We start from the raw sequence: 16,701 nt of genomic DNA on the forward strand, positions 1-16,701 counted from the left end.
TCTGGGTGGGTTTTCTGGAGTATTTTCTATGAGATTTAATTACAGTAGAAGTTATAAAGTGTGGAGTCTCATACTTGTGCAGGATGGGAAAAAAGCAACAATCAGCTGCTATTTTGTTGGGGTTTTTTAATTACAAAAATTATTTACCATACACTTCAGTTTAATTTTTATTTTTGCTTCTTTTGACTTTTATGTGGAAAAAACCAAAAAATTCCCATGCTTGATTTGGTGTTATGTGCATTAGATACCTATTTGCATACGTTCATAATGTATGCAGGAGCAATAGCTGTATATGCATGCATAGGGAAACATTAATATTTATACATATTCAATAAAATAGGACTTATCCAAGACACTCTTGAGTGATTCAGACTTGAAATTATCCTTTGGCTTCCAACCTTGTTCCAAGGATACCAAGATCTTTTGTTCTTTCCAAGCTATCCTAAATTGATGACTGAATTTATTTATTCTCTAATTTATTTTTCTTATTTTATTCCCATAATTTTTCAGGATATAAACAGAAAATGAATGTTACCACAGATCCTCTTCCTGATAATACACCTTCACCAACTCTAGTTTCCTATGAAGACCATGAATGAAGTGGAAACCATATTTTTATGGTCTTAGAAAGCCTCTCAGAGCAGTATCTTTTCCAATTAAAACTAAAATACATCATGTGAGTTTTGTGTTGTGTTTTTTTTAAGGTTTATAACATTTATCTAAGTATATGAGATATGTGAGATTTGTTTACATATGATATTTGGTCAGTGTTTTAGTAACTGTACTGTATTACTTTCTAAATAGATTAAATGCCTACATTCTTTTTTCTGAAGCAAAAAATAGCTACACCTAAAGTTACTGCAAAAATACTGACCAATTTAAAATTAAAGTTACTAGGTGCAGCCAGCCAATTATCCTTCCTATTGCCATCTTTTAAAGTCAAATTTGTTTGTTTTCTAGCTAATTGCTCTGAGTATTCTAGCTTCAAAGCAACTGGAAGTCTATTACAGTTACAAAATAATCAAGTGTTTCTGAATCACAAGCTATACATTTCAATAAAAAATATATTAAGTAAAATATGTCACAATAATTACAAAGCTTCTCAGACAATGGTATACACTGTACCAAGGCTACTAAAATCTGGATTTTCTGTGGTCTGACAAAGAAGTCTGAGTGAGGAAGGAGAGAACTGGAATGCTAATCCTGCCGGGGCCAGAGCAGGCTGAGCCCCGGGCGGGGAGCGGCAGAGGCGGCGCTGGGTGAGCGATCCAAATGTCCTGTCCAAACTTTCCATCTGGATTAAAGAGTCAGAACTACACAGAAAGGAAGTCACAGCAAGCATTCTATATATAAACAGACTGTATCCACATAGTTTATTTCTCACAGTTCTCCTGACAATTGAACATTATTTAAGAACATACTGTATACACAGATAAGAAGAAACATACAAAATGTTTTAAATGATGCACAACAAAATCCAGCAGTATAAAAGAATGCATGTGAACCCTTGCTCACTGCTCAGGCTAAATTTAATCACTGTTTAAATAGTAATAAAAATACAATCTTTCATGGATCTTGTGCAGACTACAAAAGAGGAAAAATTATTACCATATATATGATTTATATTAGGCAGTTTTCTTTGATGAGTTGCACTAACAACTCCAAATACAGAGGCAGAAGGCTGTGTATTTTATTTTAAAGGAGTAAATGTTGAGTATTAGAGACTTTACACAGTTACTAGCACTGGCACTTTTCACCATATTTTGTACACATCACATGATCATCTTATATAACATTACATTTAAAAAATATATCTGAGTGACAATTTTATAACATTCACACACCATGAGCTGGTTAAGGAAGCAATGCCACAGTTGCCCCCTGTAGTGCTTCACTGTTGGTAAATAGAGTTCATTGTGGTTTAAAAAAAAAAATTAAAAATTGAAGGTCAACATGATTAAGCAGCTCCAATTTAATAAAGGCCCGTAGCCAACCATTGCCGAGACAGTGAGTATTTTTAGAGTACAGCCTAGAAGCAAACACTGTCATTGGTTAAAACCTTGCCTAAAGAAGTCAGTTACTGTGCTGAAAACTATTTCACAACAAAACTGCAAGCTACTAAACTGTTTTTATATAAATACTTCATCTCCTCTGGATCTCATTATAACCAAGTTCTTCAAAGCCTTTGGAATTTACTCTGTCTTTAATGTGTGCTCTCATTTCTGGCTCACCCTTTTGTATGTGTTTCTTTTGTTTAGATTCACCACCTAAAAGTGACTAATGTGGTGAAAGAAAAGTCTCCCAGTGAAACCTTCTGCACACTAGGAATGTTCAGCTGCTGTTCAGTGATCTAGAACCATGACAGCTCAAAGCTGTAGTTTGACAAGTACACCCAGGAAGCTGTCATGCTGTGAGTGACATTTCAAGGAAAGCAGAGTCTTTCCAAAATGTGCACAGAATTAACAATGGTGCCATTGTTATTTTTCAAAGAGGATAGTAAACCCAAGATGGTAGATCTGCTTCCCATGTCATCTATTTGCTGGAAAGTAGTTTGGGTCAAGATAATTGTAACTCGTGCCCTGGGACATGCAGTAGTCTCTGTCTAAAAATGTCTCTGCTCTGTAAATAGGTTCTAACTGGTGATCTTCCTTATGAATCTCTGTTTCATGCAGACTGCAAGGGAAAGAAAAAGATAACAGTTTAAAAGTCAAATACTTTCCTTATATTTAACTTTCAGAAACAGTGATCATATCAGCAGATTCTTATCAAATTGGATAGCAGTTCATTCATAAAGTCTAAATCTTCCCTCTATTTAACTGTACCAAACCTATCTGTCCACTGTATTTAAAAAAAATACATCCAGAATCTGCTTACAAAATGTATCTCCCACGAAGAGATGCTAAATTATCTCCCACTTTATTCAACACAGGGCATGTGTCCTGTGCTGGAGCAAAGATTTCCACCCTACATAGCAATTATGCAGCAGAGAGATTCAATCTAATGACAAATAGGAAGTAGAAGCACAGGCTGCTCACCAGTCAGAACACGAATCACAGAAATCCAAGGACATTTCTTGAGGGCAGTCTTGGCAGTGCCACCGAACCCCCTGGATAGGTTCAATCCCGCAGTTATCACACTGTGGAGCAGATGCAAGAGCAGTGAGAAAGCAGCAGCTGGAGGCAGCACTTCCCCTGCTAACAGTGCACACCAATACAGCACACGGCACCTCTGTGTGTCCCTGTGCTACTGCCAGCCCCACATCTGAATTCTCCTCACCACAGACCACAAGGTGTTCGTGGATAAAGAAGTCCTCATTCCCTAGGAGAGGCCCTGAGGATCCATCAAGCTTTGGCCTTGCTTCCCTCTCCTCAGATGCTCCACCTTGGCATTACCCTGCTCGAGAAAAGCAGCCCAGCCCTGCCTGCAGACACTCTTATCCTCAGGTGGCTCTAAGAACTGCTGTGACACAGCACAAGGACGTGAGGTTCCACACAAGCCCAGCCACATGGAATGTCAGCCTTTCCATGGCAGAGGGAAGCAGTAAGACCAGAGCAGCAGAGCTTGTTGGGCTGCTGGGGGCTGCAGATCAGGGCACAAGGGGCACACTGATGCCCCCTCCAACTCAGGAAATGTAGTAACACATCATGGGTGGGCTGGAACTAAAAGCCAGATGGCCAGGAAGGAAGGGGAATAACATGTTCAGAGAAGGAAACAGAGGTCTGGAACTAAAACCAAGCAAGACAACAAGAACTAATCCCAAGTGCAAGAGTGTGGCATGAAGAGAAAAAAAAAAAACAAAGTAAAAACAAAACATGAAAGACTAGACGAAAAATTCACAGTGGTATAGAAGAGGGACAGAAATGCAAAATATTTGATTTAAAAAAAAAGAAACCAGGAAAATGGGACTTGCAGGCAAGGAGAGCTTTTAAAAAATCTAAATTACGAAGAGTGCTGCAGAGACAGGACTGAAAAGGAAAATGAAATGTGGGAAACAAGCCTGTGCTCCCATAGCTCATCCTCTATCCATCTATCAGAACCTGAATTTCTGTCTCAGCACCTGTGAAACCCACTGGCACAGCAGCTGCTCCTGCCACCACCAAGGCACTCAGGGTTACAAACACCTTACACACAGCTCTGCCACAGCTGCATCCCTCCTGTCCACAGATGGCTTTCAAGTGTGAGGGCTGATAATGAGGAGGGACTAAACATACCAAGAGCTATTCCTTGAAAATATCAAGTTCAGAAAAATGCTAGAACTGAAAAAGTGTCTCTAGTTATCTAAACTTGAGAACCAAGACAGTGGAAAGCCTTGACCTTAATTTTTGTGCTCCAGCTCCCCTCTACCCTGTGAAACAGAAATAATACCATGCCTTTCATTTCATAATGAAGAAAATAAGTATTTGCAAATTGCTTGGATAATATAGCAGTGAAAGCCATGAAAAACCCACAAGGGATTCAATAATTCAATATTCAAAGCACAGGTTGAATAATGTGTAGTAAATGAGGCCAAAGGCCGTGCAGAACCAAAACTGCTCTCAATGGCTGCTTATTAGGTGAGGTCTGTCCAGCCCACAGACTGAATTTCCTGAGGGAAAACAGCCCATAATCACCTGATTTCTCAGCTTACTATAATGCATATAATACAATCAAACTCAAATGCAAAGAAACTTTCCAACTTCAAATGCTTGACACTATGTAATGTCAATTTACTTCTCAAGATAATTTTATGTCGAAAAAGCAGTTTGTTAAAGTCTGGTCTGCCTGATTAAAGTTTACAATTTTGGGAGGAAGAAAATACTTACTTAAAAAATTCTGTCAAAATGAAACAGCAAACATACTATGCCAACTAAAACCAACAAAAATAAGGAGCACCTTGGTGGTCTAATAACAAATCTGTCAGTATCAACTGATGAGGCTGGCTTAATTTTACAGTCAATTTGAACTGAACCTTGAACTACCCGTGCATTCTTATGTAAATGGGTATTAGAAAAAAAATCCATCTCCATAACACTAAATTTAAAAACCTGTTCCAACAGTTACAGTAACCAAAAATCCCTTCCAAACCAGAAAATAAGATTTCCAGAGTGCCCTTTCTTTCATGCTGCCTATTAATGGCTGTTGCTTGGACAACACATCAGTTTAACTTAATGTTTTTTTTTCTTAATTTTACATAAACATTGTTTTATGTCCTTGTTTCAACTTCTGTCAGTTATCACTTGATGAGATTGTGAAGCTGCTACAAAAAAAAAAAAAAAAAAAAAAATTATTCATCTATTGCTCTTATCCAAAATCTCTGTCCCTTCCTTGGCCTCAGGTGGAGGCAAGATTACTCCAAATTCATAATCAGAAAATTATCATTAATGAATCACTGTCAAAACAGAATGTAGTGTCAAATGGAATTCTATCATGATTTAACAAGGCTCTAATACAAGCTGTATTTTCATAATGTTGTGAAAAAAAGACAGAATGTTTATTAATTTCCATATAACATCAGCATTCAGTGAAAGCTGAGCTACCAGAAAGACTGAATTACGTGGGCTGTTTTTCTTAAAGGAAATGAGGGAAAACAGACTCAGTGAACAAGAACTAAGGAAGCAAACTTGCTATGTTCAATGAAACCTTTTCAGGAAATTCAAACCACATTCTCTTGGAAAACTTCTGCATTCCACTGAGCAACAGAAGAACATCTCTTGCACTCACCTTAAATCCCACGTGCTGCACAAACCCACTTTCTGCATGCATCTGCTGCAGTTTCTGTTTCTTCAATTTTTTAAACTCTAACAGTTCTTTGTATTCAGGTAACTCTCGATATGTTACTGGAATACTCTCTTCATCCTGTTCAAGGTAAAAAAAACCCAGAAAAATATTCTTACTTAGGAATACAGTAACTAGTAAGACATAAATTTGTTCCATAAATCACTGTGTATGATTAATAGTGTTTAAGAAAATGATGGCATTATTCTAACATACGAGAAAAATATTTTTAAAAACACCCATATCCAGTATTAACTTCTCACCTTTACTGGTAAGAATAAAATGCAATGAGCAGCACCATGCCATGACTGAAAGAGTAGAACTCACAGTTATCCAACTCCCTTTATCCCTTTACTGTCTCTTAACAGTTTATAAAAACAGACTGCTATTTTTTCATGAATTATGAAGCATTTTATCTCCCTGCAGGCCAGTGCAGACATCTTTGCCAGAGAGGTACAACAAATGGTTCTCTCTTTTTCAAAAGACATGCCAATTCTGTTTTTTCTCACACTGTTTCCTTCAACAAAAGTTGAGGATCTGCTATGAAAGGACAGAAGCTCTACTTCTAGTTCAGATGCTGATTTCAAGGTAATGATTTTATTGTAGCAGCTGTACTTGGTAGATGTCACCTGTTTTCAAAGATAACAAGTCTTTACTGATGTTGAGCAGTTTTCACATCCTACAATGGAAGGAACCTTCAGGGAGGGGAAACAACTACAACTCCAAGATAGTGATTAAAATTCTTCTAATGTAGCCTGAATGTGTAATTTCCATTTCTTTTTATGAATCTGTGAAGATTGAAGATTCTGTATTATTTAGTAAGTTTATTAAAGGAAGTGAGGGAAAGATGCTTTACTACATTTCTGAAAAGCCTTATCAATTATTTAATTGCAATTATGACCCTATATAAAGGACTAGATTGCAAACTGTGAGAAACGTTATGGTTAAATGACACAATTCAGTTGTGTAGTGATAAGCTACATTCTCTTTAATATAAAACAGGAATTCACCTTCCACACAAATCTCAAAAGTTTTTCTGAGAAAAACTGCCTCTCACAGAATAACTGTATATTGCATAAAGTATGCTTTAATAGCTCCCTGTGTGGACAATTCAGTCTGGAATAGTAAATAGCTGTGTTCTAGAATAATTAGACTACTTACAAAATTAAGAAATTGTAACTGAAAAGTAAATGAACCCTATTAGGAATAGTGGGTCTTCACTTGAAAATAACTCATTTATATCAAAATATAATTTTTCAGGAATAGTTATGACTGGTAATAATCAGACAAATTTTTTTGTCTTTACACAGGAAAAGCATGTGGTAATTTCACTGTGAAATCAAAGAAAACCTTATTTGCCTGCTACACTGCTTTTCTTCTGCTAAATGACACAAAGTATCTTTCTCCAAGACAGTGAATGTCACTAAGAGATCTGACTTTTAACACTAGAACAGAATCCTGTGCATTCATTTTGAATATAGTTTACAATCCCTTTTTGCTTCCAAATTGCTATTGTTTTGCACTGATTGTGGGGATCTTTTGGGTAACTGAGCTCCCCTGTGTGTTTCTACCTTACTGAAAGCCAGAACTGTATCTATCTGGAAATGTTACTCTAATGAAGGAAGAAAAGATTATGCCAAATTAAAAAAATGTCTCTGTGTGACCACTATTATCACTGCTATTATCACATTAATTATGAGTTAGGGCATGATGGCAAAACCAAAATGTTTCAGGAAACTGCTCAGAACAATTAGAAAATACGGATTTAAAACCAATACAGAACAAAAGTATGGTAGCTCAAAAACCAGCTGCATTGCATCTCTTCTTATATGCATTTTGCTTTCCAGGCCTTTTAAGATTCTTATTGGAATATGCAAAGTTATCAGGAATGTCTGTGGATGAGCTGAAAGACCATCCCAGAGAGAACATAGAAAATAAGCAAAGATGGGATTTAGGACTAGGAAATAGATAAATAAATGTAATAATTAAGGAAGACTATGCAGTGCAGGTAAAAAGTCAGTAAAGAAAATGAATGGACTGATAGTGGGTGGCCTCAATACTTGTGTTATGCAACAAGGTTTTCACACACAAGATGTCACTAGGCTCACAAAAAAAAAAAAATAGAATTAACTAGTCAGGTTCTTCAGTCTAAGGAAAACAGGAAAACCACAGTGATTCACACCAGCTGTGAAACTTGCCCAGCTCCCAAGCAGTAGGATATAGTCCCTCTACGATTCTGTATGGAAATGGGAACAACATATGTCTAAATTCTTGTTGTATTATTGCATGGGATAATTTAGGAAAGTAGTACACTCCATGATGTAGCAATTCACTGGGTTAGGATGTCTACTAGAATTTGCCTCTAAGAATACATAAATATGCTTGTTGATTGACAATTCACTCTGTTAGTTCACACTTTGAAGTGGATTTTACAAAATTTATAATTAATTCAGCCAGTAGAAGATAAAAAAAAACAGTGATGTCAACAGCATTTGAATTTTACCAGGGCTCTGTGTAACCTTTCTAAAACACATCTTTAACCAGAATCTCAACTATATCATCTACATGATTTTCAAACCTCTCTCATGCCAGATCACTTACTAAAAATATGCAACTAGAACTTCTTTGAGATATTTCAGGATAAAACTGTTTAGACTTACAGACTTCCTTCCTGATTTGGTCTAAATTCTTTACTGTCAGAGGCTGTTATATTAACAACGTATTTTATAATTCAAAATGGCTCATGAATCTTATTACAATTTAATACTTCCTTGATGATATTTTATGGTGAGGATGCCTTATCTATTAAACACTAAACAAGGTCGAAGTGACAGCAAGCAAGACATTCTCTGACTGATTGAAATGACATACCGATACTTCCTCTTCTGCTGCAGTGTCCATATGGCTGTGAAAACTGCATCTGTCATCATCTTCATCCATATAAACTGGAGGTTCATGAGATGTCATGAAAGTTGAAGGTTTGAAAAGATGTTTATTTAAAGGATGTTGCCGTCTACTTGATGACTACAGTGAAAAAATGGTATATTTTTAAAAACATTCCTTGGCTATTATTTAAATAATCCTCATTGATAAAACTTTGCCTGATATTTGTTCTTTCACATGAAATAATCTATGATGTTTCCAATTACTTATATTTATATCTCTGCATTAATAACTCCCACAGCTGCAGTTCTTCTCCCCCATAACAAGTGGAATCCAATGGACAGTGCAATACTTTGGTAAGAATGCAGCAAAGAAAGAGCCCTTACCATAAAACCCCGACCATCTAAACAAGTGAGACTGACAGCAAGAGTAAAACAGAAAGTAAGGCTGTTACAGTTTTGAAGACTGAGGACAAGAGAGCAAAATTATTAAAAAACTTCCAACAGTGTGTGAGACTAAGCAAGGAAGTAGTTTTGCACAGGTCCAAGAGACCAAAGGACCATGCTTGACACTTATCAACTTCTTATACTTGTGCCTTAGAAAAAAAAAAAAAAAACAAGTCTAGACCTATTGTCCTGGTGCAGGAGAGATAAAGCAATTCATTGCAATAAAAAAAGGATTCTAAAAGTTAGAAAGAACTGCTCTCTAAAGGTTTTCATTGCCACTGCATGAAAAAGGAACATAAAAAACATTAGATGAAATAAATTACTCCATTAGTTCACATCTAGAAACTTTCAACTTTATTGCTGTCTGAAGGTGTAGAATGATGACAGTTTTAAAAGAGGTTACTTAAAGGCACTCAGCCCCTATTACTTATTCCCCAGTGGGAGAATATTAAATATCAAAAAGAAGAATTTGGGGTGAATGAAACTGACTCAGCCCCTTACTTAGCTGCTTTCCAGACTAGCATTTTGACATTTAATGTCAAAATTTACATTCCTCAACTTAAAAAACCCCTACAGTGCAAATCAAAAATGTAAGCATGAAAAGTGTTTTTTCTAACAATCATAAAAGTGAGGATTGTTTTACACAGTGCCTAGCTGCTCGTACAGCTAAAGCAAAAGGAATACTTGCAATAGTTTGTACTTTCTCCTTTTTTAGCAAGAGCTTTTATCCCAGAATGTTCCTAAATCAATTACAAACCTGCAGTATTACAGTATAACCCTTTATCTCTAAAGAGGGATGTAGCATTATTTTACAGCTGTGCACAGTTTAAAAACTACAGGCACAGATGACACCAGTGATTGAGATGGAATGCATCTCTGCAGACAGAAGTACCAGGAGGAATTGAGATTAGCTCTGTTCAGTCTTAATGGAAGAGATGAAGTCTGTAGTAACAACTGGAAGGTGGTACCTCTGATCTGCAGAACTACTACAGTGCAAGAACAACAAGAATTTCTTCTAAGACTAATGTACTATACCTATTGTGTTGAATTTTTCTACCTGTGTTTTGGGGCTTTTATGATTTCCCTTAAGATTTCAAACCTCTCTAAAATGCATCCATGTATAGATGGCATTTCATCCTGAGCTGACACAGTAACTTACATTTTCTGTTAACAAAAACCTGCATTCAACACCAGATCTGGAGTCAGGAAAGGAAAACTGTGCCTATGCTTATACAGCAGCACTGCCATACATAACAGTGCTGTGACCTACAAACTGAACTGAGGATTTGAATTCTCTTCCTTTGGTGAAGAATGAACTAAAATACTACTTAAAAGCAGACAGTTAAAGATCATTTTCCCTGTGGGAAATATATCTCTAGATTAGACTTAAAAGCAGGTGCACTAATGATATTATATAAGGATTAAATTGAAAATGATAAGCCATAATTGAAGAACTGAACACTAGAGTCCTAAGTTTCTGATCCAGTTTTATTTTCACCAGCAGTAGGTAATGGTTATACAGGAAAATAAACTGCTGCATCCTGCTTAATTTCCAGTATTATTACTTAGAAGAGACATGTCATATGAGTAGATATACAAAGTTAACTTCAACAATATGTTCAAAAAGCTTCTAACCTCTCCAGTAACCATTTTAAAAAAGCATCCTGAACAATCCCTGTGGAGAAATGCAAGTATTTTCTTGTGAAGCATCCCTTTTGACACACATCTTTACATTAAATATATCTATGTTTCTTATTTTCCCATAGGTATGTGCTTTAAGTATTAGCATCCAGTTTTCAAACTTCTATTACTGGCAATAAAGCAGATACACTGCAGTTACACTTACTCAATATCAAAATTAGGAGAGGCATGACCCAGGCTTCCAACAGCCCTTGAATTTCCTTTCTGCCATGTTATACCTCCACTGGAGACCTGGGAGTAACCAACCTGGTATGGGGCTGTCAATCTGTGCCCTAAGCAGACAGCTCTATTAGCAGACTGAGAGCTCAATTTCTCCACATACTCTATTTGTTTCACTTTTTCATCTCCTTTATTTCTTACACAGGATACAAATATAACACAGGGATGCTGCTTAATACAAACCAGAGCAGAATGACCTTACTCTTATGACCTGGCAATAAGGATGTGAATCACACTGCAAAAACTGACCCAAGTATTGGTTATCTTATAGATAGAAACCTAAGAAAAATCTGTATGATGGGACTATTACTCTTGCAATGTGAGATTGTTAAGAATTTTGTAGAAAATATGTTTCACTCTTGATTATATTGGGTTTGTCCATGGTGCAATCACTGTTCAAATTAGTGAAAAATACACTTAAGATGCCCCACATCGACTGATTAAGTACTCCCAATGTTTATCAAATACAGAGGTCTGCTGCCTGACAACATTACACAGATTCTGTAATGATGGTCTTTCCAAACAAAATTAACAGGAAAGAACAAAAGGTGTGACCAAGGTAATTTTAAGTGGTAGAGGGACATCAAGAACTCAAACAATTATAATTTTCAGAACTAAATTTTCAACACCTGTTGAAATCAGCCACACAGTATTATTACACTACAAAAATTAACCCAAACTGTTTATGGAATTTGAAATTCTGACAGATGAATCTCCACACTGTTTAAGGTATCACTGTTTCCAGGTGTTTTTTTGGTTCTTTTGCCAGAAAGCACTCTTCCAATAGACGAAGTGGCAGACAGTCACGTCTGCACCTTCCCTGCCTCTGTTTATAGAGCACAACAGTAGATTAAAACCCTGGTGAGAGTAAAATGGTATTACCATGATGGATGGCAAACTGGAAAGGCTCCAATACAAGCACTTACTGTTTGCAGTAACTTCAGAGAACATCAGGAGACAACTAAGGGTGTGTGATACTTTGAATCATTACACACCAACTGTGGTAGATCTTTGTATCAACCCATGGACAGCAACTTTTGTTTCTAACCTTGCAAAGAACTAAATCTGTAAGTTTGCCTTTTTGTGGAATCAACAGAAGTTTACTCTATTATTTATCAGAAAACATCATGTATACCTGGATGCAAACCAGTAATGTTACTCCACAAAATGCCACTGTAAGGGGTTTTGAAGAAGTTTTGTAAATACTGAGTAAATAAAAAAAAAAAAAACCAAACCCAATAAATAAAACCCCCATGCAACTTGAGACTGCCCTCATTTATTGTCTATTATTGGACCTTATTAGTACCCAAGAGCACCTTAAAGATTATTTAAATCAAAATCTGTGACTGAGCTGCACAGAAATTTAGTCTTTGCTTTTGTAAATTAAGATTTTTTTGGGACCATATTTTTTCACATCCATTCCAGGATCAGAAAAGCACTGTATTTTAATGGACATTTCAGTCTTAAGCCTATGCCTGAGCTAATTCAGCATGCTCAGTTATACATCATTTTCTATGGTTTTATTAATGACAAGATTACTGTACAGTATGAATTTTAGGGCTTCTTATCTTCTTCCAATAGGGTTTTCATTGTCACTTCCTGATCAGTTATAGTAAATTTACAAATGAGGAAGAAGTACCCCAAGACCATCATTCTACCCTGCCTGTTCAGCTGCAATCTGAACACTTCACCTTCCCAAGAGCTGTCATTGTGAAACCAGAATTAACATCCAATTCACTCCATACTGCTACTAGCAAAAGAAAATGATTACTTCATTAAGTAACTTTATTAATCTATTAAAAATATTACTGATTTTCAAAAAATATTACTGATACTCAACTTCCACATAAATGCAAACAGAAACACAGGATTCTGTAATATTGTCTCACCTTTTTGGAATATAAATATAAATTTGGTGTTCTTCCTGGAACTGGAATACCAGCTTTAGTCAGTTTAATAAAATATTTCTGCACTCTACTCGCAACCTAGAAAAAACCAACATGCAACAACTCAATGTCAAATGAAATGTAACTGGTCTTCAAAGTTGCTACATTGATTCAGAATATCAGGAAAAGAAATCCTCTGGATTCTACTTTGTGACAGCTACTCTAACTGGTACCTATCTTGCAGTGCTGCATTTGTACTATTTCCAGATGCTTTGACAGCTTTCAGTGAAAAAAAATTACCCTTCTTTAAAAATACAAAGAAAGTCTTGCAAAAATTGTGACAGAAAGAACTTTAGTAGTTTGCTTCCTGCTGCAGCTAAACTCATTCTTAGCAATGCCAGATATGTTATCCATGGTTAGCACACAGAAAGTAGGTTTCCATTTATTAAATAAGCATGTCTATTTTTTCAGATGTGAAGAAATATAGATAGAATCCGAAGTGAGGAAATCCAGTATACTAAAGAACTTAATTATATTTTTATCTGAAAGTACAGAAATTAAATAAAATAAATTAAAATACTGTAAACACAGAACATCAGCATTTTTTACTTCTGGTCAAAATGGAGAAATTCTGTCATCTTAGGGGAAAAATTCCAACAAGTCAGATGCAGAAATACTTGGTGTCTCCTCATCTGTGTCCTTCTTCTGTCTGTGCTACTTACATGTCTGCCCATTCTACAGTGCTAAGGTGGAGAAAATTGGGCACTACAGTGTAACTCAGTCTGAGCACAGTTGGTGGCACTACACTTGCTGTATAGAATTAAATTCATGCTGTCAAGACCTAATGATCTAATTAGGTTTGGCAACTTGGCCACGGGCTTTGGGGCACATTTAACAGTCTGTATTTGAGGTCCATTGTTACTGGTGAAATGCAGGCCCTGCTGCTACATTCTTAAGATGAAGTGATTGCTGAAAATACACTGAATTTTCTTTACTGATATTAAAAAAATAGAAGTGAAGATAAGGGATTACTTCTCAAAGTGTTTTACATGTTACCTGCTTTGCTGTTCTATTTCCCAGTTCATCTGCAATCTTCTGCCACCGTCGGGACTCTACCTCCTCTGGTGGATACTTCAAAAGCAATTGCTCGAGTTTTTTCTAAATCAACAGCAAAAAGGAATAAATACACTTTTCTAAGTACAGGTATGAGCTATCAAATATCTAAATACATGTGATTCTGATCTCCCAAGTCCTACAAACATTATCACACAATTTGCTTTTATGCTCATGTATGTTGCCACAGCTACAAAATTAGAGTTTCCTGTTACCTGTTCCTCTACAGTCCACAGCTGGTTAAAAGTTTCAGGTTTGGTCTCATCACAAAGTCGCCCTCTTATCATCTGCTCAAATACAGGACAGAAAATGGAACATATGTTTAGAAAAATTATAGCTGGGATAATTGATTTGAACCCTCTTCCTACTTAAGTTAATCCAAAACCAAACCAAAGCATGAGATTTCAAAACAAAATTTGCCGAGACCAAAGTTTAATTCCAACATTTGAGTACAGGAATGGTATGTCATCACCAACATGAACATTTGAAGTAATAGTTAAGACACATTCCATACTCAAAAGAGGAAAAAAATGAAACATTACTATTTTGTAATTTTTTTTCTTTCCTTTTGAACAACTACCTGTGGACGACTGTTTGTGGAACCTTCTGGACCATCACTTAAAGGCAAGACAGAGTACGAAATAGACTCTCCATCCTTCTTGGGATCCAAAGGACTTTTTGGTCTTGCAGGGATACCTACTGTAAACAACACAAAGGAAGAATTGTTGAACTTCCACACTGGTCATTTCTTTCCTGTAACATATGCCCACTTTCTTTTACCTTTGTCAAAAATCAGCTTCACTCTCCTACTGTTACGTTTTCGGTTTTTGAATTCTCTCTCGAAGTTTCCAAGGCTAGTGGTGTATTGGTCCCAGGCAATCTCAGGGAGCTGAACAACTCTCTGAGGAAATGGAAGACCCATATCAACCTGAAAAAATAAGAATGAAAAGTAAAAAGCAATATTTAATGCAATCACCTTATATCAAAACTAAAATCTACCAATACTGAAATGCTCCAAAACCCAATGCTGCTTTTTATTTGACAGAAGAATGGAAAACCAGAATTTCTGAAGTGCCATGCAGCACAGTTTTTTTAAAGAGAAGGTGAGATCTTTCAAGAATTATACACAACAGTGCATATAAAATATGCAGCGGCACGGTCAATGATGGCTTATTTAGCATAAAACTTTAAAGTGTGCATTTCACAGCTGGAATCAGGTGTTTGACACCTCAATAACCTGTTTCTGACTGTCCTTTATTAAACATACCATTAGCTCAGGAAGTGCACCTTTCTTAACCCAGGAACCCGAGAAATTCAGAGTTTTATCATCTGATACCTCAACTCCTCCCTTCAGAGAAATCCATGCCTATTTTGCACTCATTTTGCTGTCTTCTGCCTAGAACAAAACTGTTGCAAAGCTCACCTCTTTATTTAAAGGTCAACTGCAAGACTATCATTCCTTTGGTCCTTTTTGGACAAAAGTACACCAGAGTACTTGAAACTGTCATTAGAATGTCCCCATAAAATGACTATCAAATGCAACACTCTTACATCATACATGCTATTAACTCATCTCAAAACTTAAAAGAAAGACAACTACTGAAACCAAGGGGCTTACATGTGGCCTAGGTATCTACAAACCTAGGAAAAGAGAACCTAACTTCATTCTTCACTGAAATACATGTTGCTCTCACTCTAGAAGGTATGGTGTTTGCCAGTGATAGATGCTGCAGCAATACAGGATTCAAGCTGAAAACATTTTTTCAGTACTCCTGTTACTACAGGAGTTTTTAAAGCTTGAAAAGAAAATGTTCCCTTATAGAAATGGATTCTTCTCTATCAGACAATATTCTAGGTTAGAATTTTTTGGTTTGATGCTTCCAGTCACCTGTAGACTTCAAGTTATCTTAAAATTCCTACACTATAATTAGAAATTTAACAATTACATTTCTACATACCAAAAAAAAGAAAGGGAAGAATATCTGATAAAATCATTGAAGACCTATGTCTTACAGATCTAGTAAAAAAGCAAAGAGCTATTTTTGCTCAGCAGTTAAAAGATTTTAAGCTCATTTTTAAAATGCAAGTATATATATCTATTCTTCAATTTCTACAGAGGCTGAATTACTAGTTATTAAAAAAAAAATTCCAAGGAAGACTTAGGAAAAGTCCATAGAAATACCTTCTTCTGGAGTCTTTCCACAAATCCAATAGGATCTTTCAGTGCTTCTCTCTGGTGTCTGCCTAAACTTTCAAGGTCTTGAACTGCTTGAGTACGTTGAGCCTCCAGTACAGCAATCGTCTGTAACAGTCTCTGATAACTACAGAGACAAAGGAAAACATCTCACTGCAGTTGCCTTTAAAAGTGACACCCCCCACCTAAACACTAGCCACGGTTATCTACCAGAACCTACCGGATTTCATAGCTTATCTGAATCATGTCATGAACATTTTTACTGAATTAAAGTAAAAATAAATGAATTTTAAGACTATATGAATTTATATAACTCATAGGGGAAAATATATTTAACTCTCCAATGGCTTCCTTTAAACCTGTAAATTCTACAGTAGCTGAAACAATATGGTATCAGGGACAATCTACATTCATATTCTCAACAGCCTTTGCTTACAAAGTTAAATATACCACAAACAAAATGAGCTCATTTCTCTTCACTTCAACACAAGCTTCCTTCTACCCC

At 36.2% G+C, this 16,701-nt stretch overlaps 1 protein-coding gene across 3 annotated transcripts in view; it reads right to left on the bottom strand.

The window, feature by feature from the left end:
- Positions 1 to 1,341: 1,341 nt before the first annotated feature.
- Positions 1,342 to 16,701, bottom strand: part of ZZZ3 (zinc finger ZZ-type containing 3) — a 56,710-nt gene continuing 41,350 nt past the window's right edge. The window contains exons 4-13 of one of the 3 annotated variants that reach the window (XM_053950182.1): positions 16,185 to 16,323; positions 14,783 to 14,930; positions 14,583 to 14,698; positions 14,218 to 14,289; positions 13,946 to 14,047; positions 12,893 to 12,988; positions 8,626 to 8,778; positions 5,701 to 5,835; positions 3,036 to 3,136; positions 1,342 to 2,673 (exon numbers count right to left, since the gene is read on the bottom strand). In XM_053950182.1, coding sequence (XP_053806157.1) covers positions 2,529 to 2,673; positions 3,036 to 3,136; positions 5,701 to 5,835; positions 8,626 to 8,778; positions 12,893 to 12,988; positions 13,946 to 14,047; positions 14,218 to 14,289; positions 14,583 to 14,698; positions 14,783 to 14,930; positions 16,185 to 16,323 — 1,207 coding nt within the window. In that variant the 3' untranslated portion in view covers positions 1,342 to 2,528. Of the gene's footprint in view, positions 2,674 to 3,035; positions 3,137 to 5,700; positions 5,836 to 8,625; positions 8,779 to 12,892; positions 12,989 to 13,945; positions 14,048 to 14,217; positions 14,290 to 14,582; positions 14,702 to 14,782; positions 14,931 to 16,184; positions 16,324 to 16,701 lie in introns of all 3 variants that reach the window. The other 2 variants (XM_053950181.1, XM_053950183.1) reach the window with 2 other exon arrangements.

This window comes from Vidua chalybeata, chromosome 9, assembly GCF_026979565.1.
Source record: "Vidua chalybeata isolate OUT-0048 chromosome 9, bVidCha1 merged haplotype, whole genome shotgun sequence".
NCBI lineage: Eukaryota > Metazoa > Chordata > Aves > Passeriformes > Viduidae > Vidua > Vidua chalybeata.